At 47.0% G+C, this 24,769-nt stretch overlaps 2 protein-coding genes across 2 annotated transcripts; both read right to left on the minus strand.

Moving 5' to 3' along the window:
• Positions 1–365: 365 nt before the first annotated feature.
• On the minus strand, positions 366–12,823 carry DPH7 (diphthamide biosynthesis 7). Its single transcript, XM_070955576.1, has 10 exons — positions 12,768–12,823; positions 10,634–10,796; positions 9,310–9,449; positions 8,116–8,203; positions 7,580–7,671; positions 5,577–5,743; positions 4,139–4,211; positions 3,956–4,021; positions 2,807–2,979; positions 366–1,839 (listed from the first exon to the last, which is right to left on the minus strand). Exons 2-10 carry the CDS (start codon positions 10,784–10,786, stop codon positions 1,394–1,396), a joined length of 1,398 nt encoding a protein of 465 aa, XP_070811677.1. The 5' UTR covers positions 10,787–10,796; positions 12,768–12,823; the 3' UTR covers positions 366–1,393.
• Positions 12,824–16,127: 3,304 nt separating this feature from the next.
• On the minus strand, positions 16,128–23,142 carry ZMYND19 (zinc finger MYND-type containing 19). The gene is made up of 6 exons (XM_070955620.1): positions 22,942–23,142; positions 19,955–20,014; positions 19,556–19,662; positions 18,070–18,210; positions 17,174–17,354; positions 16,128–16,650 (listed from the first exon to the last, which is right to left on the minus strand). The coding sequence occupies exons 1-6, from the start codon at positions 22,990–22,992 to the stop codon at positions 16,507–16,509; spliced, it is 684 nt and encodes a 227-aa protein (XP_070811721.1). The 5' UTR covers positions 22,993–23,142; the 3' UTR covers positions 16,128–16,506.
• Positions 23,143–24,769: the final 1,627 nt, after the last annotated feature.

The raw sequence follows: 24,769 nt of genomic DNA on the forward strand, positions 1-24,769 counted from the left end.
CTACATATGCTAGTTTTGTGGCCGCTCAAGAAATAGTCAGGCACGGGAAGGGTTTTGTGGCTCCCAGTGTTTTCTGTGGGAAATGGGTCCAAATGGCTCTGAGTGGTTTAAGGTTGCAGACCCCTGGGTTATATCGTTTAAACTAGCAAGCTCTTACATAGACAGTTGCAATCCCTAGCAGTTGCAATTCTCTACACAGGCAAATTTGGCCCAGTCCAAAGTACTTTTTAACGCAAGCTTTGACACTTGTAACTCTTTAATGTCCCACCAATATACCGTAGCTTAAATAAAAAAGACCGTGGCTCTTAAAAAGACATTTTATTGTAAAAAAGATCAAAAATATATTTTAGTTGAAAGGTGCTTTACGATGCCAATGAGCATGTTGGTATAAAAATGCCATAATTTGGTAATACCTCAGATTATAAATATGCCCTTTGATAAGGCCATTCTACCCCACAAATGAGCTTGTGCTTGGATTTCAAGAAAATATCTTTGTCATTATCTCTGGTTGCCGTTTTTAATTTCAGCCTCTTTTCCAAGCTTGAATAAAACTTCAGGTTCCCTATTTCTTTGGGGGAAAAAAAGGTGAGCCAAATGGCACTCCCATGTTAAAGCTGGTGGTTGAGAATGTCGCAAGAATCAAATCTTAGGGGAAAAGTGGAATTAGCAGGAAATTAGGGAACCTGAACAATCTTATTTCTGCAGTACAAAAAAAAGCTGGTGGAAAGAACCAACATAAGATCCTTCAAAACTCACGGCCACTGGAGGATCCCAGCAGTAATAGAAAAACATAAAATATTGGTAGCTCGGAATTGAACTGCGGGATCCTTGATGCTCTCTGAGATTTGATGGTTTTCTTGCAGATGTTTCAGTACCAAACTAGGTACCAAAATACCGAATAAGTTTCCTGTTTAAATTCAGTAGCTTACCTTATAACTAGCACCTGGCATTCAATATCCAAATAAGCCGGAATTAACACCAGACGGAGAAGGAGAAAACAATACCCTACTCAAGAACTTCCAAGGAGAAAACCACACCTCCACTGAGACCGAAAAGAGAAGCTACTGTGTGTAAACAGGGAGCAAACACCACACTCTAGCACTGATGATGTTACCTAGTTGAGTCATGAGACGTCTGCAAGAAAACAACCCAGCTCATTTAGAGTCCCGAGAACCCTACAGTCCTCTTCCTTCCTCCACACAGCAGACTGCACTCCCTTCTAGCTCTGATAATGTTACCTAGTTCGGTAACAAAACGTCTGAACGACGAAAGTTCAGAAAACCCCCTTCTGCTAAAAGTCATCCATCCAACATGTTTCTTCCCCCTGCAGATAGAAAAATTAAAAAAAAAAAAAAAAGAGGCAGAACTCCCATCTACAAACCCAACGGTGGGTTTAAGCCAGAGGGGAATTCTGGCTGACCTCCCACTTCCATACATGTAGAACTTTGTCATAAAAGGAGCACGTTGCTAAGAGGCTGGTCTCCCTTTGGGCTTTGGGTGCTTGGACATCCCCATTGGCTTTGGTATCTGGAGCTCTTCCGTCCCCAGAAGGTCCCTGCGGGGCCAAGGTGCCTTCCGCTCGGGATGGAGACGCGGGAGGTGGATTCTCTTCCTCTTCCAGCAGCACATCGAAGGTGGCCGTGGGGGACTCGTAAATGATCTTGAGGCTCTGCCCTTTCAGGTTCTCCCGGCTGGCTCTTTGGTCCTCCTGAATTGTCAGCATCGCCGTAGACGTCTCCAAAGAGTCGCTCAATGGAAGCCTGGACCAATCGGCTCCATAAGCCAAAGAATTATGTAAGGCATAGGATGAAAGGATGGTGCATTTCTCTTGGCTCTCTTCTAATAGGGGGAGAGAAAGAGAATACCTGGACATAATAATATTCCTTATTCAGGTAAATGAGGTGAGGGAAAATTTTATGTTTTTTGGGGGGGGCCGGTATCCCATCTTTGGGATGAGCCTGAATCAAGCCAACCTTTCCATCCAGCAAGCAGTGGTTAAAAGAATGTTGAGTACGAGAGGAGTGGCGTATAAATATTAAACGTTATAAATGATTAAGAAGGCTATGCAAAGTCAGCTGTTGTTTTATTCTTGTATCCCAAAAGTCCCAGAATCCTTAGCCACGGTCATGCCGACTGGTGAAATCTGCCTGTCAAAATCCCATCGACAGGTAATCCAGTTCGTTTAGTGACCAAAGTTACAACGGCACTGAAAAAATGACCCCATTTTTCACCAGTTGCAGCATCTCCATGGCCATGTAAATCAAAATTTTGGACGCCTGGCAACTGACTCATATTTATGACAGTCCTGGGGAAGCCAGATTCACTTAACAACCCGGTGACTAGCTTAAAAAAACGGCAGGGATTCGCTTCGCTGGGGCAAAAGAGTTTGTAAAATGAGGGCAAACTCACTTGATTCATTTAGCAACAGAAATGTTGGGCTCGACTCTGGTCCTAACCCAGGAGTCAGCAACCTGCAGCTCTGGAGCCGCATGTGGCTCTTTCATCCCTCTGCTGCGGCTCCCTGTCACCAGTCGGCACCACAATTTTGAGAGGAGCTTCCGGTTTGGGGGAATGGGGGGGAAGAGAAGCAGGGCGTGCCAGGAGGAGACTCTATGGTGGGGGAATCGGACTTCCGGTCAGCTCCAGAATTGAATAGGGGGCTTCCGGTTAGGACCTTTGTGGCTCTTTTGAGTGTTTAAGGTTGCCGACCCCTGTCCTAAGCCAAGGCCCGTCTTCTGTGTTTGGAAACTATTACAGCTGCAGTCAGTCGTGACGGGGGGTGGCTTCCTCAAATCGAAACACTCACCTAAACCATTTGGACAATCGAGGATTACAAAGCCATTGTGCATACAGGCAGCCAGCAGCAACTGCTCCTGGGACGGGTGCCATTTTAAGCGCCAGACGCCGCCTTCCACATGGGTGTCCGCCAGGGGCTGCTTCATCTTCCTGGTGTCCCACAGAAGGACGTGCTCGTCGTAGCTGCGGAAACAGAATTGAGAAATCTCTCTCCTCCTTTCCTAAAGCCACAGAGCCGTCCTACGTCCATAACTGTTCCCCCACCTCACCCCCGTACAGGTAGTCCTCAATCGTTTGACCAGTCGAAGCTACAGTGGCACTGAATAAAGTGACTTGCAACTCTCTTTGCACTAACATCCTCGTGGTCACATGATCCAAATTCAGAAGCTTAGCAACTGACTCGTATTTATGACCATTGCAGTGTCCCTGTTCTAACCAAAGCCGAGTCCTCATCCCGATAAACCCCTTTTGTTTAATGTACAGTGAATTCCTCTCCAGCAAAGTCTCTCCTCTCCCAGTGTCTTTCCAGATAGTTCACAATTACCGACCTTGATCAGGTTTGGAGAGTGGCCAGGCCGATATCTTTCATACTTGGCAAGAATGCAGGAAAGAACTAATTGTCTCCTGCAAACTCCACTCCCCTTTCGCTCCTCTTTTATTCCCTCTGGGAGGGGCCCTTCATCGTCCACCTGTGGCTTTACTCCTGAGTCGACCCTTGTTCTTTAGCTCTTCCCTTCGTCTGGTCACTCTGTGCATGCGCACACTGGGAACAGGCTCCAGCTGTTCCTCTGCCTCACTGATGTCCGACTCCGAAGGCAGCTGATACCTGTCAGACGGCCCTGGCCCCCTCTCTGCCTCTGACGCAGAGCCCTCATCAGAGCCTTCCCCAGACTCCAGGACTGGCCCAGGTTCCTCCCCAACCTCCTCACTGTCTGAATGCGCTGTCAGATCCACTGGCTGCTGGCGGGCCACAACAGTCCCGGGGTCATGTGATTCCCTTTTGTGACCTTATGGCCATGGGGGTCACAAGTGTGAAAGAATGGCCATAAGTCTCTCTTTTTCCCAACGAACTTGCTGTAAATCGAGGACTTCCTGTACAACCATGTGAAATTTAAGAGACTCCTAAAATTGACTTGATATACATACTCCAGAGACTCACCTTCCCGTAGCTAGCAGATTTTCCCGCAGCGGGTGACTTTGAATACTGCAGACCCCCATAGAATGCCTGAAATGAAACCCACGTCAAAAGAAGGCTGTTCAATCCACCATACAAACACACGCCTCCTGCCTTCCTGGCACAAGACCAGAGCCGTCGATTCTTTTCAGAGATTCTACTACTTACTGCTCGCTGGTGAAGAGAGGAACCCTTGAGCTGCTCCGAGTATCCCAGCCCCGCAGTTTGCAATCATCTCCACCTAAATCCAGGAAGAGAAGACCAAGAAAAATGAGTTGCTATAACATGATTCTGTTGTCTTTAGGAAGACGAAAGCAGATTATTATTATTTTTTTTCTAAAAAGCAGGACATAAGTTAGCTTCGCTGCTAGCCTGTAGAAAGGTTTTCCTGTATGCCAAGTAATTATCTAATTCCTGAACCATCCATCTTATCTACCGCGTTTCCCCGCAAAATAAGACCGGGTCTTATATTAATTTTTTGCTCCAAAAGATGCATTATAGCTCATTTACTGGTTAGGTCTTTTTTTTTTTTTAAAAAAAATTGATTTATATGCCGCCCTTCTCCGGAGACTCAGGGCGGCTTACAATGTGCTAAGCAATAGCCTTCATCCTTTTGTATATTTATACAAAATCAGCTTATTGCCCCCACAAACTGGGTCCTCAATTTACCTACCTTAGAAAGGATGGAAGGCTGAGTCAACCTTGAGCCTTGGCGAGATTCGAACCTGCAGTAATTGCAGGCAGCTGGTCTTAATGCACCCTGTTATTAACACAGCTGCCTGCAATTTCTGCTGGTTCGAATCTCGCCAAGGCTCAAGGTTGACTCAGCCTTCCATTCTTTCTAAGGTAGGTGAAATGAGGACCCAGTTTGTGGGGGCAATAAGCTGACTTTGTATAAAATATACAAAAGGATGAAGGCTATTGCTTAACGCATTGTAAGCCGCCCTGAGTGTCCGGAGAAGGGCGGCATATAAATCAAATTAAAAAAATAAATAAATAACCAGCTTAATAACAGGGTGCCTTAGACCACTGTACTACCAAGGCTCTGTATTTTGGGGTAAATACAGTACTGAACACCTCCGTCTGGTTGGCGATCTTAACTGGGGCTTATTTTTGGGGTAGGGCTTATATTATATCATTCCCGACTCTAGGGGGCGGTGCTCATCTCCGTTTCAAAGCCGAAGAGCCAGCGCTGTCCCAAGACATCTCCGTGGTAATGTGATCGGCATGACTCAATGCCAAAGGCGCACGGAATGCTGTTACCTTCCCACCAAAGGTGGTCCCTATTTTTCTACTTGCATTTTTTTTACGTGCTTTCGAACTGCTAGGTTGGCAGAAGCTGGGACAAGTCACGGGAGCTCGCCCCGTTACGCGGCACCAGGGATTCGAACCGCCGAACTGCCGACCTTTCGATCGACAAGCTCAGCGTCTTAGCCACTGAGACACCGCGTCCCCCAGCTAGACTAGAAATACAGGACACGCCGAAAGCTTCAAAGCCAATCTTTGATTCACGCATCACCGCAACGGTTGGTCAACAGTGGTTCACATTCAACCTATTCCTGGCTTCCCGGAGACTCTTGCAACTGCAATCAGAGCAAAGACGCACCTGAGTATACAACAGGAGTGTTCCAGTAGTCGAACGCAGCGACCCAGGCTTCGAAGTCATGTCCCTTCCATTGGTCTAGGACGTGCGCCGAGGAACCAGATTCGTCCACCGACAGCAAGCTGACTCTCCCTTTGGAATCGCTGCTGACCAGTCGCAGAGGGTGGCCACTGCAAACATGGCATGGAATAGTTTTTTTTTAAAAAAGGTAATTTGTTTGCTGAAGAAGCAGGAATGAATGGTAAACAATCTGCCAGCTCTACTACTATCCAGCATCGATCAGAAGCCAGGATGCGAAGTTTAAAACTCAGCGTGCCAAGTTTCCGAAAGATGCCTTAATTAATTCATGAGCCACGATCCAAACTTCAAAGGAAATATAGTCGTTTATTAGGAGCAACATTCCGGCAATACTCGGATGCAGTTAGGACTGATCCTACGTAGATTTACGTTCCCCTATGACCCTGTCTCTCCCCTCCTCTCTGGCCATGTCATAAATCACATTCTCCAATTAACCACTTTGGCTGGCTGTGAAACCTAACACCCTCCTTCTGATTGCGGTCAGGAAGAATGTATGGAATGCACTTCAGTTCTCCCTCCCTCCTGCTCATGGCAACTTGAAAGCTTTGCAAGTTGACGCAGCGTGAGTTCTGCTGTGATGCTTGTAAGAGTCAGGGGAGTTTCAGAAGGTCCAGGAATTGCAGATTTACAGATTAACAGAGTTGGAAGGGACCTTGTAGGTCATCTGGTCCAACCCCCCTCCCACCTAAGCAGGAGACCCTACACCCGTGATGGCGAACCTGTGGCGCGGGTAGCCATATCAGTGGCCATGCGAGCTCAGCTCCAAAGAGCGCATGCTGATTTTCTGGCTTTCTGGGCCCACCAGAAGTAGGAGGGCCTCGGGGTGGTGGGGAAGGCCCGTTTTTCTCTCACACTTGGCTCCAGAGCCTTTCTAGGAGTCTGAGGACAAAAACGGCTTTCCCTATCCCCCCGGAGGTCCTCCGGAGGCCGAAAAAGGCCCGTTTCTGGCATCCGGAGGGCCTCCTGGGAGGGGAAGGCCATTTTCGCCCTTCCCAGACTCCTAGAGAGGCTCTGGAAACTGGGGACAGCAAAAAACGGGCCTTCCAGTCCCACCGGAAGTTAGGAAACGGGCCATTTCTGGCATCCAGACGGCCTCCCGGGGGGGGAAGGCCGTTTTCGCCCTCCCCAGACTCCTAGAGAGGATCTGGAGACTGGGGACAGCAAAAAACGGGCCTTCCAGTCCCACCAGAAGTTAGGAAACGGGCCATTTCTGGCCTCTGGAGGGCCTCTGGGGGGGTGGGGAAGGCCGTTTTCGCCCTCCCCAGACTCCTAAAAAGGCTCTGGAGCCTGGGGAAAGAGAAAAATGGGCCTACCAGGCCATCGCATGCCAGGAGCAGGGTGCGTCCGCATGCATGAATTATGTGAGATGAGTGAGGAGGAAGAACAGCTGGGACCTGTTCCAGATGCACGTATGCGCAGAGCAGTTAGGAGAGGAGAACAACGGAGGACAAAGAGTCAACTCAGGAAGCAAAGCATACATAGACGCTGAATGGCCCCTCCCTGGCTGGGGAATAAACAGAAGGAAAGGGGGAGTGGTTGTCGTAGGAGACAACAATTGGTATTTCTGAAGATTTTGCTCATTGTGTTTCGTGCATCAAAGACTGCCTGAACTTAATTTGCAGCCTTGGCTGGGAGCTCACGGCCTTGCAATTATCTCAAGGAACTGATAAGGTCTGTTGCTGCAGTTAACTCCTTGAAGGTCTATTGCCTGGACTTTTCGGTGGGGTGAATGCCATTAATTCACAAGAGGGGATTTTCGTGACCAGGAGTCTGTTTCTTGCTTCTGCTAAGGCTGGGTCAGAACATAGTGATGGACCACCCACAATTTCGGGAGGCAAGCAGTTCCACCGATTAATTGTTCTCGCTGCTAACTCGTGTCAAATTTGTCAAGGTTGAGAAACATCGTGCTACGCCCTCAAACAACTTACCACTGCTCTCGTCCCGTGGACCAATCCAAAGACAAAGCAAGGCAATCATCTCCCAGGTCAACACTGCAGAGAGGTTGAAGTTTGCAACTCTTCTACTGGAAAGAAACGGAGATTGATCAGAACATGGACATGTCTCCAGCACCAGTTATGAAACCTTAGCATGATCATCGTGTAGATGCTAAGTTTCTTTGGTCAAGAAAACATGGATGCAAACATTCAGAATAAAAGATAAAGAGGAGTCGATGTACTTCAGGACAGGGGATAAATTTTACGATGGATTAGAAAGGAAATATAAATGAGAGTGGGGAGGGAATGGGGATTTTGCAGTATCCTTCCCCTGGAGTGGCGAGGGAATGGGGATTTTGCAGTATCCTTCCCCTGGAGTGGGGTGGATACGTAGATTTTGCAGTATCCTTCCCCTGCCATGCCCACCAAGCCATACCACATCCACCAAGCCACGCCCTCAGAACCGATAGTAAAAAAAAAATTTGAATTTCACCACTGGCATAGATGGTTATGGATCTCTAGACACCTACCTCGCTTCCCATCAAGTGGGCGAGCTTCACCGCTCCCTGGGCATTTGCGATGCCTAAAACAGGATGTCCTGCGATGGGAACATGGCACCTTGAAGCGGAAGAGATAGCAAAGACATCAGGAGAGGTGCAAGGGAAAAAATAATAATTTCCCTTCCTCCCTCTTTTGAAAAAAAGGAAGAATATTTCATTTCCAGTTTGACTCAACCCAGAAATCATGACGCTGACCGAAAGGATTGAAAAAGCACGCTACCCATTTTACAGAAGGAAGAGCAAAATAACGATTTATTTATCTCCAACCTTGATTATTTTTACACATTACTCAAGGCGGTGAACGTACCCAACATAACTAGAACTCACAATCTCCTGGTGAATGGCTCAAAGTCACCTAGCTGGCTTTCATGCCTAAAGCAGAACTAGAACTCACAATCTCCTGGTGACTGGCTCAAAGTTACCCAGCTGGCTTCCATGCCTAAAGCAGAACTAGAACTCACAATCTCCTGGTGACTGGCTCAAAGTCACCCAGCTGGCTTTCATGCCTAAAGCAGAACTAGAACTCACAATCTCTTGGTGACTGGCTCAAAGTCACCCAGCTGCCTTTCATGCCTAAAGCAGAACTAGAACTCACAATATCTTGGTGATTGGCTCAAAGTCACCCAGTTGGCTTTCATGCCTAAATCAGAACTAGAACTCACAATATCTTGGTGATTGGCTCAAAGTCACCCAGTTGGCTTTCATGCCTAAAGCAGAACTAGAACTCACAATCTCCTGGTGATCAGCTCAAAGTCACCCAGTTGGCTTTCATGCCTAAAGCAGAACTAGAACTCACAATCTCCTGTTGATTGGCCCAATGACACCCAGTTGGCTTTCCTATTTAAGCAGGACTAGAACTCCCATTCTCCTGCCTGGTGCCTTAACCCCTTGGCTCTTATGCTCAAGAGTTGCAATTCCCTCCCTATCAAGGCTGATCAAAGATGTGGACCATGCTGCGTGGAGAACATCAGAACTTTGATAGTTGCCCCGTGAGGCCTTCAACTCAAGCCTGACACCTCCTCCATCTGGAAGCCCCCAACTTTCTCCACTATGGGTCAATCTTCCTTGCACAGGAAAATAACCCTTTCCCCAGCTAATCTCATTTCTCGAAGCAGTAAAAAAAAAAAAAACTTGCAAAACGAAACGGAGAAGCATCTATCCAACCATTTAATGTCCAATATGGCCACCGTTTCCAGCCTCTGGATCTCTGTCAGCGGCGTGAAAATTTGATCTTCAAAGGAATAGAGGTAGAGACGTCCTAGGCGCACAGGGGGTTCGCTGCCCTCGCTAGGACTCTGGCCAGGCTGTTTAGGAAGCAGAAAGAGAAAAAAAACACACACCAAAACCATTGTATACAGTCAACTGGTCATCCTGATGAAACTCAGAACTACTCCCTGAAGGGTCTGCCCAACTAGCTTGTACCAACAGAAGAAAATATTTGAACGGCGGGGTCCTCTCAGAGTATGGTAGTTTTCTTGCAGACATTTCATTGCCTAGCTAGTAACATCATCAGTGTGAGGGAGTGTGGGGTTTGCTCCCTGTTAATAGTCGGTAGGTGGCCTCCGCAACCAGCATCCATTATCCAGATAAGCGGGGATTAACACCAGACAAACAATCAAGGAGAAAACAATATCCCTAACCAAGCCTCTACCAAGGAGAAAACCACACCTCTGTTCTGACTTAGGCTTCCTTAGAAAATATACAGCACAAACTTAGTCCCCGCAAACCTCTTTAATTCGAACGGCTGTGGAATATTGTCATTCCCAGTCCGAAAGGCTTCTCAAATAGTCTTTATAAACTCCCTTGGAATGCTGCCAGAGAACTAATTGCCACATGCAGGGCAAGGCCAAACTTAGCACAGAGTCAAACAGAGCTTTTTCAGAGCTTTGACCGACCAGATGAACAAATTGCTTCCTGCAAAAGCTCATGTCCCATTCTCTTTTATGTCTTACGGGAGGGGCCAATCATCTCCAAGCCTTACTCCCAAGTCGACCCTGTTTCCTTAATTGTTCCTGTCTCCTGGCAGCTCTGCGCATGCGCACACTGGGAACAGGCTGACACTGTTCTTCTGCCTCGCTGTCAGACTCCGGAGACTCCGGAGGCAGCAAAGAACTACCAGATGGCCCCTGGCCCCCTCTCTGCCTCCGACTCAAAGCCCCCATCCGAGCCTTCCCCAGATTCCAGGACTGGCCCATGTTCCTCCCCAACCTCCTCACTGTCAGCTCTGCTGGCCGCTGGCGGGCCACAACAACCTCCTCCAAGACTGAAAGAAGCTACTGTATATAAACAGGGAGCAAACACCACACACCCAAGCACTGATGAGGTTACCTAGTTGGGTCACGAAATGTCTGCAAGACAACAACAAAGCCCAGAGCGCACCAATTATTTCAAACCCTGAGCTACAAATATTCTCTCCTTTATTAAGACTGTAACTGCAAAACGATTTCATAAGTTTTCTCCGGTTTCTTGAAAAATGTCTGTAGCTCACCTCACTCTCCGGTTTCTTCAACTGGTAGGTGCCACATGCCAAGATGTTGTGCCAGCCTTCCACCGGGCACCATTCCACCGCGTCGGCACTATATTCGGTATCAACCACCTGCAAAGTTTTTGCCTTGCATTTGAAAGCCATGTCAACGTGCATTCATCCTGCGCTGGGGAAGAAATAAGAGAAAATGAGAGTTTATTATGGATTCCGATTCTTATATGGAATTTATCCAGCAATCAAAATAATTTGGACAGATTGCAATGTCTTAAAAAAAAATAAAATCCTAAAGTCATTATAATCATCAGTCATAATAATGATGTCCTTGATCCAATATTAGCAAATCCACACCCAAGGTCGTCCTCCATTTTTAAGGCAGGAAATATTAATAATAGTAATAATCATAGTAATAATACTATCCTTGATCCAACGAGTGTGATCTCTCAAATAGTTCCCACATTCCCTTACTTCTTCCCAAAGGAAATAATAGTAATAATATCTGATTGGCAAGGCTGATAATAGCAACCTCCCACTGAACCTCCTGCACTCACTTAATTTTAATCATTAAAAACAAATATCCCAATCCAAAAATAGCAACTTCCCACTGACTTCCTATAAACTAATAATAATATTAATAATTGAGAGCCAGTTTGGTTAAGACATCAGATTAGAAAATCAGGGAGTTCTAATTCCACCAGCTGGGTGACTTTGGGCCAGTCCCTTTCTCAGTTCAATCCACCTCACAGGGTTGTTGTTATTATACAGAAAATAACTGGAAGGAAAAGTATTAAGTATGTTCGGGGGGAAGGCAGGCCTTGCATGATCTGTAAAAATAATAAATAAATATCCTTGATCCAATAATAGGAATTTTCAATGACATAATCCTGCAAGGGAGGGCCAGAGCAGTACCTGGGCAGCCAGCCATGCACAGGGACATCAAAAGTGAGCCCCCTCCCCAAAGTATCTCCACATGTGCTCCACAAGCACATGGGCCCCCTCTCCCCAAAGGGCCCTGCCACAAGAGCCTCTCTCTGACCCTCCCCAAAGGGTCAGAGAGAGGCTCTATCTGTCTCCAAAAAGACTCCCCCCAATGCCCCTCCCCAAAGGACCCCACTCCGAGTACCCCTCCTCAAAGGGACCCTCTCCAAAGCACCCCCTTTCCAAATCCTTTCCAAAACTCCCCTCCCCAAAGGGACCCCCGCAACGACCCTCCCCTCACTCCAAGCCACCTTTCCCAAAGGGGAGCCTTCCCCCCCCAAGGACCCTCCCAAAAGACCCCCACTCCAAGCCACTGTTCCCAAATGGGACCCTCACCAAAGGACTCCAAATCCTTTCCAAAACTCCCCTCCCAAAAGGGACCACCCCCAACGACCCTCCCCCAAAGACCCCACTCCAAGCCACCTTTCCCAAACGGGACCCTCCCCAAAGGACCCCTTTCCTTAAACTCCCCTCCCCAACTCCCCTCCCCAAAGGACCCCACTCCAAGCCACCTTTCCCAAACGGGACCCTCCCCAACGACCCTCCCCAAAGGACCCCTTTCCTTAAACTCCCCTCCCCAAAGGGACCCTCCCCAAAGGACCCCACTCCAAGCCACCTTTCCCAAACTCCCCAACCAACGACCCTCCCCAAAACACCCCTTTCCAAAACTCCCCAAAGGGACCCTCCCCCCCAACGACCCTCCCCAAAGGACCCCTTTCCTTAAACTCCCCTCCCCAAAGGGACCCTCCCCTAAGGACCCCACTCCAAGCCACCTTTCCCAAACGGGACCCTCCCCCTCCCCAAAGGGACGCCCCTCCCCCCCCAACGCCCCTCTCCAAGCGACCCTCCCCAAAGGGACCCTCTCCAAGGCACCTTTCCCAAACGGGACCCTCCCCAACAGACCCCACTCCGAGGGCCCCCCTCCTCAAAGGGACCCTCTCCCAACGACCCTCTCCAAAACTCCCCTCCCCAAAGGGACCCCCCCCCAACGACCCTTCCCAAAAAGACCCCACTCCTAGCCACCTTTCCCAAACGGGACTCCTCCCCCCCACCCAAAGGGACCCCCCCCCCACGACCTTCCCCCCAAGGGTCCCTCTCCCTAAAGCGCCCCTCCCCAAAAGGGACCCCCCCCCTTCTCCAAGCAGGCCTCAAAGCAACCCACCGGGCCGCCCTTTCCTGTGCTCGGCTCGGTCTGGGAGAAGGGAGGCGAGGCTAAGGCGGGCCTCTTCCTCTCCCCGCCTTCCTCGCCCGCCGGCCCCGCTTTGCCCTGAGCTCCCCGGAGGCCGAAGCAGGTGCCTCGCCAGGTGTGCGGCCTGGCCACGCCCCCTCCAGGTGGCCACGCCCTCCCCCAGGTGGAGCAGAGCCGGCTGGCTTCTTCTTCTTCAACCTTGCGCCCACCAGCTGCTTATTATTTATTATTTTTATTATTTTTTTGGGGGGGAGGACTACAAATCCCAGCGGCCTCCCCCCGCCTCCCAGAGCCTGTCGGGAGTTGTAGTCCTTCCTCGCCTCGCCTCCTTTATAGCTACAGTCCAAAGGAAAAAAAAATGCAAAATAAATAGGGGATCTGGAGGGTGGGGGGGGGGGTTAAGCTGGCAACCCTCCAGCTTTTTTTTTTTTTTGTGCAAAATTTGGGGGTGGGGGTGGGAAGAGTATGGAACCCCTGCATGCATCTGGAGCTCAACCCATCTCCTTGTACAGATGTTGTGAGCCTGGCAATAAAAGATTAATTTGATTTGGAGGAAGCTGCCTTCTCTTGCAGGGCAAGAGAAGAGGTTACGATGGGATGGGGGTTGTAAGGGGGGGGGGGAGAGGGGCTTTTCTTCCTGAGCAGAAAAAAAAAATCAATTTGTTTTTATGAATTTCCACAATTAAAAGTGGAATTAAAACAATTTATTCCACTTTAATTGTGGAATCAATGGCCCCGGAGAAGTATCGTTTGGACTCTCGTCCCCACGTTAGTTGAATGGGCCTAAAGGAAGGGTGGTTTGGATGTGCTCAAAGAGGTACCCTGTTTCCACCCCCCCAAAAAATAAGACATCCCCTGATAATAAGCCCAATCAGACTTTTGAGCCCATAGCAAATAAGGCCGAGCGCTTATTTTGGGGTCCAAAAAAATGTAAAACGGGGTCTTATTTTCCAGAAAACACGGTCTCTACCATATCTATCTGTCTGTCTGTCTGTCTGTCTGTCTATCTGTCTATCTATCTATCTATCTATCTATCTATCTATCTATCTATCTATATCATCATCTATCTAAATATAAGACAGGGTCTTATTTTTGGGGAAACATGGTATCTATCATATCTACTATCTGGAGCCTTGGTGGCGCAGCAGACTAAAGCGCTGTTAAGTAGCACCAGCTGCCTGCAATTACTGCAAGTTCGAATCTCACCAGGCTCAAGGTTGACTCAAGCCTTCCATCTTTTCGAGGTAGGTAAAATGAGGACCTGGTTTGTGGGGGCAATAAGCTGACTTTGTATAAAAAAGAACACCGCTTTGGGGGGGGGGCAAAAGCCCTACTAAGCAGGTACTGTATATACAAAAGAATGAAGGCTATTGCTTAACGCATTGTAAGCCACCCTGAGTGTCCGGAGAAGGGCGGCATATAAATCGAACCAATAAATAAATAAATAAATAAATATCTCCTATCTACTTATCTATATTATTTATTATTATTATTATTAATCTATCTATCTATCTAGCTATCTATCTATCTATCTATCTATCTATCTATCACCTATCTATCTATATTATCTATCTATCATCTATCCATCCATCCATCTGCCCTGTTTCCCCCCAAATAAGACATCCCCTGATAATAAGCCCAATCGGGCTTTTGAACGCATGGCAATAAGGCCAAGCCCTTATTTCAGGGTTCCAAAAAAAATATAAGACGGGGTCTTATTTTCGGGAAAACACGGTACATTTATTCCACACACCCTTGGGAAGTTGAATTCACTTAATTTTTAAGGTTCATTTTAAGATAACGGAGCAGTTGGATCTAGCAGGGGGGAAATAAAAATAGCGGCATTTCTCCACTCCCTCCCCCAAGGATTCCTGGCAGAGACCTATCCTAATGGTCACTCTATAATCAATGCCACTATCCGGGTGGGAAATCACCACTGGGTGGGGTGGCTTTTCTTTTGAAGACGTTTCGCTTCTCATCCGAGAAGCTTCTTCGGCTCCGACTTCCATTCCCCACCATCCAGTCAAGAGCGGAAGAAGCTTCTCGGATGAGGAGCGAAATGTCTTCCAAGGAAAAACAAAAGAAAACCCAGTAAAAAGGACCTTTGGGACAACTGTGACCTGGATGGCTTGAGAATCTCCATCGGCAATCGTCCGTAGGATGTTGTGCAAACATCGCCAGGAATTTAAGATGATAAACTTCCCTACGCTGAATTGTAGCGGGCACAGCTCACAGCTCGTGTTCCGGGTGTGCGTTGACACGCAAAATCCCAGACGAACGACCCGTGGGCCAAGTTTCCACACGATGCTAAGCTGGGGGGATTGGGTTCGAGGTTCAACGTAGGATGGCCGCAGAGTTTTGGGGATACCGGTTTGAAAAAAGGGGTCCCCCCCTGCAGCCCAGCTGTTTAAATGTATTGAAAACATCACCATTTCCTGGAACATCAATTCTCAATCCGCAACACAAGCGGGGAAGGGGAGGGAGGGGGGGGCTCAAAGGAGCCTTGGTGGTGCAGCGGACTAAGTGCTGTTATGTAGCACTTAGCTGCCAGCTGCCTGCAATTAGTGCGAGTTCAAATCTCACCAGGCTCAAGGTTGACTCAGCCTTCCATCCTTCCGAGGTAGGTAAATTGAGGACCCAGATTGTTGGGGGCAATAAGATGACTTTGTAGAAACACCGCTTATGATGGGGGGGGGGGGGGCAAAAGCCCTACTAAGCAGGCATATACAAAAGAATGAAGGCTATTGCTATAAGTGCATTGTAAGCCTCCCTGAGTCTTCGGAGGAGGGCGGCATATAAATGGAACCAATAAATACATAAATAATGTTGGGCTCAATTGCGGTCATTCAGCTGAGGACTACCTGCATAATTAGCAGACGCTGACAAAAGTCCCAAAATCAGTTCAATTCCATATTGTGGGGAAAATATGTTTTTTTTTTTTTTTTTTAAGGAGGTTAACAGCAAGGAACAGGCCACATCAGGAGAAAGCAAGTCCTTAAAAGTTATTTTTTAAAAAATAATAAAAAAAAAAAGTCAGCGATCCATTCCAATCCTTTTACTTTGAAAACACAACTTCCATGCAGAGTTGTTCAGATTATAACTGCTGATGTCTGTGCTAGATCCCCGGGGTTCTCCCAGGGATTAAAAAAAAAGCTTTCGCTATTAAAGACAGTTCTTTTGTTCAACCATCAATGTGTTCTCACCCGAAACGTTACAGTAAATGAGTCCTAGATAAAGAGCACTGCTAAACCCCCCCCACCCACCCTCCTCCTCCTCCCCAGGGAAAAAACAAAAACCCCAAAACAACGCCTCCCACCCCACCCCACCCCGGAAACGAAACAGAAACCTGTACACAACTTTACAAACATATTAACATATAAATAACAAGAAGCTTTCCAGCTAGAACAGCTTCTACAGTAGTCTCTCTCTCTTTCTCTCTCTGTGTTTTTCCCGCTTGAGATTTTTAACACTAAGAGGGAAAAGGCCGGTTCCCTTTCACTCAAGCATCACAGGGGTTGGCAGATGGTCTTTTTGTGTGTGTGTGTGTGTCTCGTCTTTTCTTTCTTTCTTTTTCTTTCTTTCTTCTTTTTTCTCCTGGTTGTCAGTGCCTCTGGCTTCAAGTGAGCAGTCTGTGCAAAGCGGGCGCCTTCCGACCCTCGCCCTCCGGGAGGGAAGGAGCCCTTCTTACGGCGAAGGTTTACGGACCAGCCGGTCATCGCTCTGGTCCCAGTTCTTGCTGGACGGCTCGTTTCTTCTCCCGACAGTGCTTCTTGTGAGCGGGCCAGTCTTTCTGCTGGCACTGCGAACCGCAGTATCGCGCCACCTGGCATCGGCCACAGATGTTGAACTCGCGTAACTGGAGGGAGGGAGGAAGCAAGGGAGAGAAAGGAAGAAAAAAAAAGGAAATCAGTCGACGTTTTCCGGGACCTTAGAGCAGCGGTCCATGAGAAAATTTTGGCGGTCCGCAGAAAAATTATTTGCATTTTTTTAATATTGCACTAAATCAGGGGTCCTTTCTCCTTGATTAGTTTCCACCCATTGCTTCTTGTCCTGCCCTCAGATGCTTTGGAGAACAGCTTGACTGCCTCTTCTTTGTGAGATATTGGAAGACTGCTATCCTGTCTCCCCTAGTCCTTCTTTTCATTATACTAGACAGACCCAATTCCAGCAACTGTTCTTCCTATGTTTTAGCCTCCGGTCCCCTCAATCATCTTTGCTGCTCTTCTCTGCACTCTGAGTCCCAACATCTACATGAAAGCTGCCTGGGTGACTAATCACCAGGAGAGGGTGAATTCTAGTCCCAGATGCTCAGGCATTAAAACCACCTGGGTGATTTCGGGCCAATCACCAGGAGACCCTGTACCTGGCTTGGCATGTACCTGTTTCTCAATCATTGTGCAGGGTGGGTAGTGACATTCGTAGTACGTGCACGAACTTTCCTCTTCTTCCACCACGTCTCCGTTAGCGTTGTAGTAGCGTGTGACATTCAATACGGGGAACTGCTCCTCGATGGGATCGGTGGGAAGCTGTTGTATCGCCAGCCAGTATAAGCTTTGTTCCCTTCAACAACAACAAAATTAAGTTAGGCATTTCTTCTGCAGGATAACAAAACTCATCCTTTCACACGGTCCAAAAGTGCTGAGGATTTAGACAAAGGGGCAGCCAACTCTTCTATTATATCCTACGACAATAAATTAGCCTGAGTCCTCATTGTGTCCATTTCTTGACGTGGCTCACTTCAAAGGGTTCCTTTTTTATACCCCATTGTCTCTACAATTGCATTTTTTTCCCCTGCACTTTTAAAACACAAACATTTACAGGAGTTACGGATACAGAGGGGAATTTTCTTCCTACTGAAGACTGGAATCTTTCGGGACAGGTTTACTTTTCCCCAGATATAAGTGACTTAAGACAGCAAAGAGGGAAGGGAAGGGAAGGGAAGGAAAACTAGGGAAGGGAGAAGGGAATGAAAGAGGGAAGGGAGAAGAGGGGAGAGGAGGGGAGGGAAGGGAAGGAAAAAAGAATGGAAGGAGGGAAGGGAAGGGAAGGGAAGGGAAGGGAAGGGAAGGGAAGGGAAGGAAAGGAAAGGAAAGGAAAGGAAAGGAAAGGAAAGGAAAGGAAAGAAAGGAAAGGAAAGGAAAGGAAAGGAAAGGAAAGGAAAGGAAAGGAAAGGAAAGGAAAGGAAAGGAAAGGAAAGGAAAGGAAAGGAAAGGAAATCCGGAGCACTCTTAAACTTCACCTTCTGTTTCCTCCTCCTCTCTCTGCATTTCTTTACCTTTGCTTGCTAGAGATTTCTTCAGCTTTGGGTCTCCAGCCCCACGGCACCAATCGTAAGTTGTCCAAACGGTTATCCACCGTCACAGCATTCAAATGCACCACCTGAAACCCTGGGGCAATGCCTCCCCGGTGCCTCTCCCTGCAAAGAAAGAACAAGAGCCTACAGTTTGGGGGATAGGTTGAGCATCACCAAGGGCTCTATAGAGCAGGAATTAATACTTCGCATGATCTTGATTCTATCCCTCTGAATGTATAACCCGCACGAGCTTCATTGAGGACCTGTATACTGCACGAGTCAAAAAGAGGGCTGTGAAAATATTTACAGACCCCTCACATCCTGGACAAACTGTTTCAACTCCTACCCTCAAAACAACTGCACAGAGCACTGCACACCAGAACGAGACACAAAGACAGTTTTTTCCTGAACGCCATCACTCTGCTAAACAAATAATTCCCTCAACACTGTCAAACTATTCACTAAATCTGCACTACTATTAATCTTCTCATCATTCTTATCACCCATCTCCTCCCACTTATGACTGTATGACTGTAACCTTGTTGCTGGTATCCTTAAGATTTATATTGATATTGTTTCCTAGTATGATTTGATTATTTGTACTCTATGACTATCACTAAGTGTTGTACCTTATGATTCTTGATGAATGTATCTTTTCTTTTACGTACACTGAGAGCGTAGGAACTAAAGACAAATCCCTTGTGTGTGTCCAATCACACTTGGCCAATAAAGAATTATTCTATTCTATTCTATTCTATTCTATTCTATTCTATTCTATTCTATTCTATTCTATTCTATTCTATTCTATTCCATTCCATTCCATTCCATTCCATTCCATTCCATTCCCTTCTCTTCCCTTCCATTCTTCTCTATTCTATTCCTATTAAATTCTTCTCTATTCTATTATTCTATTCTATTCTATTCTATTCTATTCTATTCTATTCTATTCTATTCGTATTACATTCTCCTCTATTCTATTCTATTCTTATTCTATTCCTATTAAATTCTTCTCTATTCTATTCTATTCTATTCTATTCTATTCTATTCTATTCTATTCGTATTACATTCTTCTCTATTCTATTCCTATTCTATTCTATTCTTCTATTCTATTCTATTCTATTCTATTCTATTCTATTCTATTCTATTATTCTATTCTTTTCTATTCTATTCCATTCCATTCCACTCCATTCTTCTCTATTCTATTCCTATTCTATTCCTATTAAATTCTTCTCTATTCTATTCTATTCTATTCTATTCTATTCTATTCTATTCCATTCCATTCTTCTCTATTCTATTCTATTCTATTCTATTCTATTCTATTCTATTCTATTCTATTCTATTCTTCTATTCTATCCTATTCCTATTTCTATTTCTATTCCTATTCCTATTCTATTCAGCAGCTACCTCTCTTAGACACACTTCTCTTTGGAAACCTGTCGCTGGGTTTCCTTTCCACGACGACACTCACCACAGCAACTCATGCAGCAGACGTCCGAATCCCCTGCCTCGATTCTTGTCAAACGCAAAAGCAAAGATTCTAGCACCATTTCCATCAGCGTCGACTTCCATCCGAGCCTGGATAAGAAAAGGAGAATCCATTCTCTGTTGTTGTTGTTGTTGTTTTTTTTGAAGCATCCGAATGCCCACCGACTTTCCAAGACCGCCAGCAATACTCATATTGTAAAACCCTGCTGCAAAGTCAGCGAATACAATTTTCAATTGAAATTAAAAGTAAGAGTTAACGGAAGCGTTAAAAAAAAAAAAGAGCCTATAGACACCAATCGGTGTTGATTTGTTGTTTGAAAGCACCACGGAAGGTCGGCAGCTGCAACTCAAGGCCACATCACAATACAATCAACATTCTTACCTCAAAAGAGTAGCTCTCTACGAGAGGAATGTCTTGTTCATCTATCAGGGTGTATTTTGTCTGCAATTAAAAAAAAAAAATCAAAATGAAATATTCTGCGAGAAGACATTGCCGTAAATCAGAGGTCTTCAAAACTTGGCAAGTTTAAGACTGGTGGACTTCAATTCCCAGAATTTTGTCTTAAAGCTGCCAAATTTGAAGACCTCTGCCATAAATGAACAGGGCCTTTTGGTATTTAGATGGCAACACGCTTAAAACGATTTGAAACAACACTCTCTGTGGTGGACAAAGGAAAACAATAACACACACAAATCTAATCAACTTCTAACATTTCAGTGAGCAAACTACAAGAAACGTGTTTCAAAAAAGAAACTTTTTTTTGGGTGGTGGAGAGAGTCTCTAGACCCAATTAGATCCTCCACAAATTGAAATCTGCTAGATGCAGCAAGATCTATTTCTTGAAGCAGCGTATCCAGCCATATATTCTGAGGATGTGGAGGCATCTGCCCCACTTGATCTTTTGAGAAACAAGTGCAGGGAACAAAGACTATCAAATGTTTTCTTTCTTTCTCAGCCAGATGCTACAGGCTGCCAAGAAAAAGTCTCTTCAAAGACTTCTCTTTTGAGAGATAAGATTACCCACTTCTTGGCTATATGAAAAAAGTATTAATTAATCCCTCCTCCTCTCTGCCACATTTTCCTATGCTTAATACAAAGCATGGCTACAAATATACCAGAGCAAATCTTTGTGGTTATTATTATTATTTACTTTATTCGTTAAACATGAAACTCAAGTCAACTGAACATTCAAAAATGTATCACAAATACCATTGACTAGTGCTAATGGTTGATACGGGTTGCTGCCAGCGTCCTAGGTATCAACCAAGTATTATTATTATTATTATTATTATTATTATTATTATTATTATTCAATAATTAATGTTCAATTTGATTCAGAATCTGGGACTGGTAAAAACGTAAGTTATTAATATTGTTGTTATTGTTTGTGGCACAGTCAGCCAGATGTTGAGATTGAATTTGGCATTTTTGTCTACCGATCGAGTCTTTTCTAAGGACCTGAGATAGGCAGATGTGCATATTATTATGATTACCATTTGCCGCCTATCTTGCTATGGGGCTACTCTAGGAGGTTCCCAACCACAAAAAAAAGAAGGAAGAAAGGAAATTTCAACAAAGCAAAAAGGAAAACAGTGGAATATAATAAACAAAAATAATGCGTGCGTGGGAACTATATCAACAGTTCATAAAGATTATCCCGGACACAGAATAACATTTGAAACACATGATGGCCAGGGGTTCATTCACTGCAGCACCTGGAGTTATGGAAGGTCTTCTCCACATGGAGATGCCCATCACTGGGGGACCCCAAAGAGCAGACAACCCCCCTCCCCAGCATCAAAAGCTCCAACACCCCCCCACCCCCACAGCAAACGCCCCAATTAAACCCTAGAAGACCCTCCCCATGCAATCCTTCTCCAGAGACCAACAATCCTTTGGTAGATATTGGCCCCAAGATGTCACCCTTTCCCAAGGAGCCCAAAGGCACCCCATTTTTTGGGGGGGGCATATAAAAGGGCGCCTCTAATGAGAAAATCGTGAAGAGGAATGGAGGAAGAAGGCTCCTTTCCAGACATCATCCCCATGCCTGGCATAGGATGCTGCCCCTTCCCACCCATCACCCCCAATATCCTGACTCCTCATCCTCCCCAGGTGGGAGTGATGGGAGTTGGAGTCCAACCCATTTACAAGGTGCCTGGCTGTAGGGAGACACCCCAGCCAGCCAATGTCCTGACTCCCCATCCTTCCCAGGAGGGAGTGATGGGAGTTGGAGTCCCACTCACTTACAAGGCGTCTGGCTATTCCCCATCCTTCCCAGGAGGGAGTGATGGGAGTTGGAGTCCCACCCACTTACAAGGCGTCTGGCTATTCCCCATCCTCCCAGGAGGGATTGATGGGAGTTGGAGTCCCATCCACTTACAAGGTGTCTGGCTATTCCCCATCCTCCCAGGAGGGAGTGATGGGAATTGGAGTCCCACCCACTTACAAGGCGTCTGGCTATTCCCCATCCTCCCAGGAGGGATTGATGGGAGTTGGAGTCGCATCCACTTACAAGGTGTCTGGCTATTCCCCATCCTCCCAGGAGAGATTGATGGGAGTTGGAGTTCCACCCACTTACAAGGTGTCTGGCTATTCCCCATCCTCCCAGGAGGGAGTGATGGGAATTGGAGTCCCACCCACTTACAAAGTGTCTGTCTACAGGGAGAACACCCTCCCACCCACCTAATATCCTAACTCCCCATCCTTCCCAGGAGGGAGTGATGGGAGTTGGAGTCCCACCCACTTACAAGGTGTCTGGCTATTCCTCATCCTCCCAGGAGGGAGTGATGGGAGTTGGAGTCCCACCCACTTACAAAGTGTCTGTCTATAGGGAGAACACCCTCCCACCCACCCAATATCCTGACTCCCCATCCTTCCCAGGAGGGAGTGATGGGAGTTGGAGTCCCACCCACTTACAAGGTGTCTGTCTATAGGGAGACACCCCCCCCGACCCAATATCCTGACTCCCCATCCTTCCCAGGAGGGAGTGATGGGAGTTGGAGTCCCACCCACTTACAAGGTGTCTGTCTATAGGGAGACACCCCCCCCCGACCCAATATCCTGACTCCCCATCCTTCCCAGGAGGGAGTGATGGGAGTTGGAGTCCCACCCACTTACAAGCTGTCTTGTCTATAGGGAGACCCTTTCTCCTTCTCCCTTTCCTTCCCCCAGGGAAGCGGGTGAGGGGGAGGGAGTAGAACCGTCCCCCTCCCCAAGAGAGAAGGGAGGGGGGGCGAGGAACCCCCCCTCCCCCGAGGTGGGCGGTGACGTCACAGAGGGGGCCCGGTATGACGTCAGGGAACGCGCGCAGGAGGGGGGGAGCCCCTCAGGCCCGTAAGGGGGAGGGGGAGGGGAAGGGAGGCCCGCACCTTGCCCGCCACACGGCCGAGCCTGACGATGCCCAGCTTGAAGTCGGTCATGGCCCCGGCCTGGGCGAGGAGAGGAGGAAAGAGGGAGGGGGGAGGGGGAAGAGGGGAGAAGAAAGAGGAGGAGGAGGAGGAGGGGAGGCCGCGCTGGACGGAGACGCCGACGAGGCCACGCGCCGCCGCCGCCGCCGCCGCCGCCTCGCGCACACCCGGAGCGAGAGAAGGAGGAGGAGGAGGAGGAGGAGGGGCGGGCGAGGTGGGCGGGGCCGCACGCCCCGCCGCGCCCGCCCGGCCCCCTTCGGCCGCCCCCGCCCAATCAGAACCCGAGCCGCGCCTCTACGTCATCGGCCCCGCGACGCCCGGAGGGGAGGGGCCCACCCGGCCTCCCGCGCGACGGCGCGACGGCCGCCACGTGACCCGCCCGCCGGCGGCCGCTGCTGATGACCTCACCTCTGTCTCTGTCTCTGTCTCTCTCTCTCTCTTTCCCCCCCCTCCCTTCTTCTATCTAAGCCCCGCCTCCCACCCCACCCAACCCCACCCAGGCGGCTTGTTCCTTTTTTTCTCCTCCTCCTTCGCCGGGTTATTAGACTTCCCGCGGAGGCCCGGCCGACGCATGCGCGGTGCGCTGGGCCCGCCTTTTAAAGGAGACGTTCCCTCTTCTGGGGTGTGTGCTCCTTTTAAAGAGATATTCACACACACACGCACACACACGTGTCTGTTTTGGTGTGTGAGAGCGAAGAAGCGGGCGTAGGGATCTGCGGGCATGCACAGATAGGTATTATAAAAAATTATGAATAATAAATATATCTTTATATATATGTAATATAATATATATTATATATATTACATATTAATTATATTTATAATTATATCAATTATATTATATACATTATATTACATATTTTATATATATATATATATATATATATATATATATATATATATATATATATATATATATATACTTTCTTTACTAATATACCTGGAACTTGTATTTTTAGAATAGTTTGTAATATATATATATATATATAGTAGACATATTTATTATTATTTTATTATAATATTATATATATATATATATATATATATATATATATATATATATATATATATATTACAAACTATTCTAAAAATACAAGTTCCAGGTATATTAGTAAAGAAAGTATATATATATATATATATAATATTATAATAAAATAATAATATTAAATATGTCTACTATCTATATAACAGTAACAGAGTTGGAAGGGAGGTCATCTAGTCCAACCCCCTGCTCACACAGGAGACCTCTACTAGGGATTCGAACCGCCGAACTGCCGACCTTTCTGATCAACAATCTCCGTGTTTTAGCCAATGTCTATTATATATTCAACACGCAACACGGATTTTATTACAAATGTGTAATAAAAACCCAATTTTGAATTTTATTCCTGGCCCATCAACATATCCGTGCTTCAAAGATCCTCAAAGACAAAATCTATTTATGAGCTCGCCCACAAAAGTGCGTATAGGCAAGGCGATGGTTTTCCCAGTTGCGATGGATGGCTGGGAAAGTTGGACCATAAGGAAGGCTGAGCGCCAAAGAATGGAGGCCTTTGAACTCTGGTGCTGGAGAAGACTCCCGCGAGTCCCTTGGACTGCAAGGCCATCCAACCGGTCAGTCCTAGAGGAGATCAACCCTGACTGCTCTTTAGAAGGCCAGATCCTGAAGATGAAGCTCAAATACTTTGGCCACCTAATGAGAAGGAAGGACTCCCTGGAGAAGAGCCCAATGCTGGGAACGATTGAGGGCGAAAGAAGAAGGGGACGGCAGAGAACGAGGTGGCTGGAT

The sequence above is a fragment of the Pituophis catenifer genome, unplaced genomic scaffold, assembly GCF_029215685.1.
Source record: "Pituophis catenifer annectens isolate HBS135680 unplaced genomic scaffold, rPitCat1.0.hap2 SCAF_17, whole genome shotgun sequence".
NCBI classification, from domain to species: Eukaryota; Metazoa; Chordata; class Lepidosauria; order Squamata; family Colubridae; genus Pituophis; species Pituophis catenifer.

Bases quoted from the DNA above. Each gene is read 5' to 3' on its own strand.
- ZMYND19 (XM_070955620.1), bottom strand. From the start codon at position 22,992: ATGACCGACTTCAAGCTGGGCATCGTCAGGCTCGGCCGTGTGGCGGGC. The intron at 19,663-19,954 runs GTAAGAATGTTG...TTTCTTATCCAG, and splicing joins TAGAGAGCTACTCTTTTGAG to GCTCGGATGGAAGTCGACGC. The intron at 16,651-17,173 runs GTACATGCCAAG...CCCTCCCTCCAG, and splicing joins GCACAATGATTGAGAAACAG to TTACGCGAGTTCAACATCTG.
- DPH7 (XM_070955576.1), bottom strand. From the start codon at position 10,786: ATGCACGTTGACATGGCTTTCAAATGCAAGGCAAAAACTTTGCAGGTG. The intron at 2,980-3,955 runs GTGAGTCTCTGG...CTGTTTCCGCAG, and splicing joins AATCTGCTAGCTACGGGAAG to CTACGACGAGCACGTCCTTC. The intron at 1,840-2,806 runs GTGAGTGTTTCG...TCCCCCTATTAG, and splicing joins CGATTGTCCAAATGGTTTAG to AAGAGAGCCAAGAGAAATGC.